Here is a 1,971-nt window from a genome sequence, read left to right on the forward strand (position 1 = left end):
TAAATCTTAAAAAAATTACAAAAACAAAGGTCTCCACTTTTGCTGTCATTTTGCTCTTATACTTCTTATACTTTACAAACACCCGTTTCCTAAAGTCCATCCCATAACAGTTCATTCATGCTGCCAAAAGCATCTCTTTTTCACATTAATTCCTGAAGGGTGTAGAAGTTTCTATTCTAGGATGTCTTCTCCTTTGCAGCCATGTCTGCCTTTGCACAGTTCAGTTGCTCCTTAGTTCTGCTGAGTATCACTGAGCACATTCCCGTGCTCCGCTTTCTTTCCCATCTGAACGAAGGGAGCCTTTTTTAGGTCAACCCAGTCTTTCCCTTTCTTTTTCTTCTGTTACATTGCCTGTAACTTGTTCTATTCCATTACCATTTTGGGCTGCCAATTCCCACTTGATGTCATGTGGGAGTCCTGACGGCTCCAAACCGCACTTGATAACGGCTAGCTTGCACAAAGTCTTCAAACTAGGACTTAGGTCTAAGATGTACAGGTCATCGGGTGTGTAGCCTCCAAAGAGGATGATACGATCTGCCACCATGCAACAGCACATACTAGTCACCCCACATGGACCTTTCCCCTTGGGCTCAACCTTCTTCCAGGTAAATGTCTCTGGATTGAATTTCCACAGATCATTGAAGGTCCCGTCCAGACGCGAGTTGTCGCCACCAAAAATGTACAACTCTCCATTGTAGGCGAAGGCTGAATGATCCCCGCGTCCTTCTGGAAGGGGCTGTGCAGAAGGATGATCTCTGCTTCCTTCTGGAAGGAGCTGTGCAGAAGGATGATCCCTTGAGGAATGATCCCCGTGGCCTTCTGGAAGAAGCTGCGATGGAGGATGATCCCCGCGTTCCCCTGGAAGGAGCTGTGATGAAGGGTGATCTCCACGTCCTTCAGGAAAGATCTGTGCAGAAGGCGTGCTCAGCCAGTAGTTTGTCTCTGTGTCAAACACTCTGATGTTGTTGAAGTTGGTCTTGCCCTGGTACCCTCGGCCCCCAAATACAAACATCTTTGTCCCAATGATGGTGGCAGAGTGACAGTCCGAGACATGTGGCAGTGCGTCGGTTGTGCCTCTGTTGTTAATTAAAGACCAGACCATTGTCATGGTATTCAGCTTATAGATGTCATTGGTGCGCCCAGACCGCAGGTTGAATCCTCCAAAGATATACATGACCTTACCCAAAACACAGGCTGAGTGGCCACACCGTGCCATTGGAACAGTTCCAGAAATCGTGGGCCTGGACCATCCGTGGGTGTTTACATCAAATGCATAGAGCACATTGCAGTTTTCCCCCGAAATGGTAAACATATTGCCAGCCTCCCTTATCTCAAATTTCATTATCCCACCCCAGATGTAGATGGTGTGTTCTATCAGCACGGCTGTGTGGCACACGCAGTTGGAGGGAACCTCGGGGGGGCATTCTCCTCCAGCTATCACTGGGGGCAACTTCTTCCAGCGCATAGACACTGTGTTGAAGACGTGCACATCAATCTGATCCCTGTCATTTGTGTTGCCGTACCCGCCAAAGGAATACACCTTGTGCCCCACTGCCACAGCAGCATGGAAGGATCTCCTTGGTCCTCCTTTCAGGTACAATGTCCAACACAACATTCAAGATACCACAGCAATGTGGATACAAATGGATAGATGAGGTATTTCTCTGTAAAAGAATTGAGGTGTGTTTTGTGCAGCCACTTATATTGGTACAGAGACATAAAGGTCACGTCAAGCTTGGTCAATGTGCCACGGTGATATATTTCGTTGGCCAATCAGCGAAGCCAATGCCTGTTGGTCTTTCTGATTGGACAAATTGTTTACCAAAGCAAACACAGCCCAGGTAGGCTTTTGAAATTACCCATGCCATGCAGCAGTCTGTTCAGATGTTAAGACAGAAAGCATTGTTACTCGTGCAGAAAAGCTGTCACGTTTGATTGAGCAGTGGTAGCCGCTCCAACGTGTGGCTTTGT

The 1,971-nt window shown here is 47.4% G+C and overlaps 1 protein-coding gene across 1 annotated transcript; it reads right to left on the minus strand.

The window, feature by feature from the left end:
* Window positions 1-310: 310 nt before the first annotated feature.
* LOC310873669 (kelch domain-containing protein 3-like) lies at window positions 311-1,615 on the minus strand (the record flags this gene model as incomplete). The annotated part of the gene is made up of 2 exons (XM_083786218.1): window positions 311-726; window positions 892-1,615. The coding sequence occupies 2 exons, from the start codon at window positions 1,613-1,615 to the stop codon at window positions 311-313; spliced, it is 1,140 nt and encodes a 379-aa protein (XP_083642344.1).
* Between the last annotated feature and the right edge of the window lie 356 nt (window positions 1,616-1,971).

Source organism: Protomyctophum parallelum (assembly GCF_964188405.1).
Source record: "Protomyctophum parallelum genome assembly, chromosome: 16".
NCBI classification, from domain to species: domain Eukaryota; kingdom Metazoa; phylum Chordata; class Actinopteri; order Myctophiformes; family Myctophidae; genus Protomyctophum; species Protomyctophum parallelum.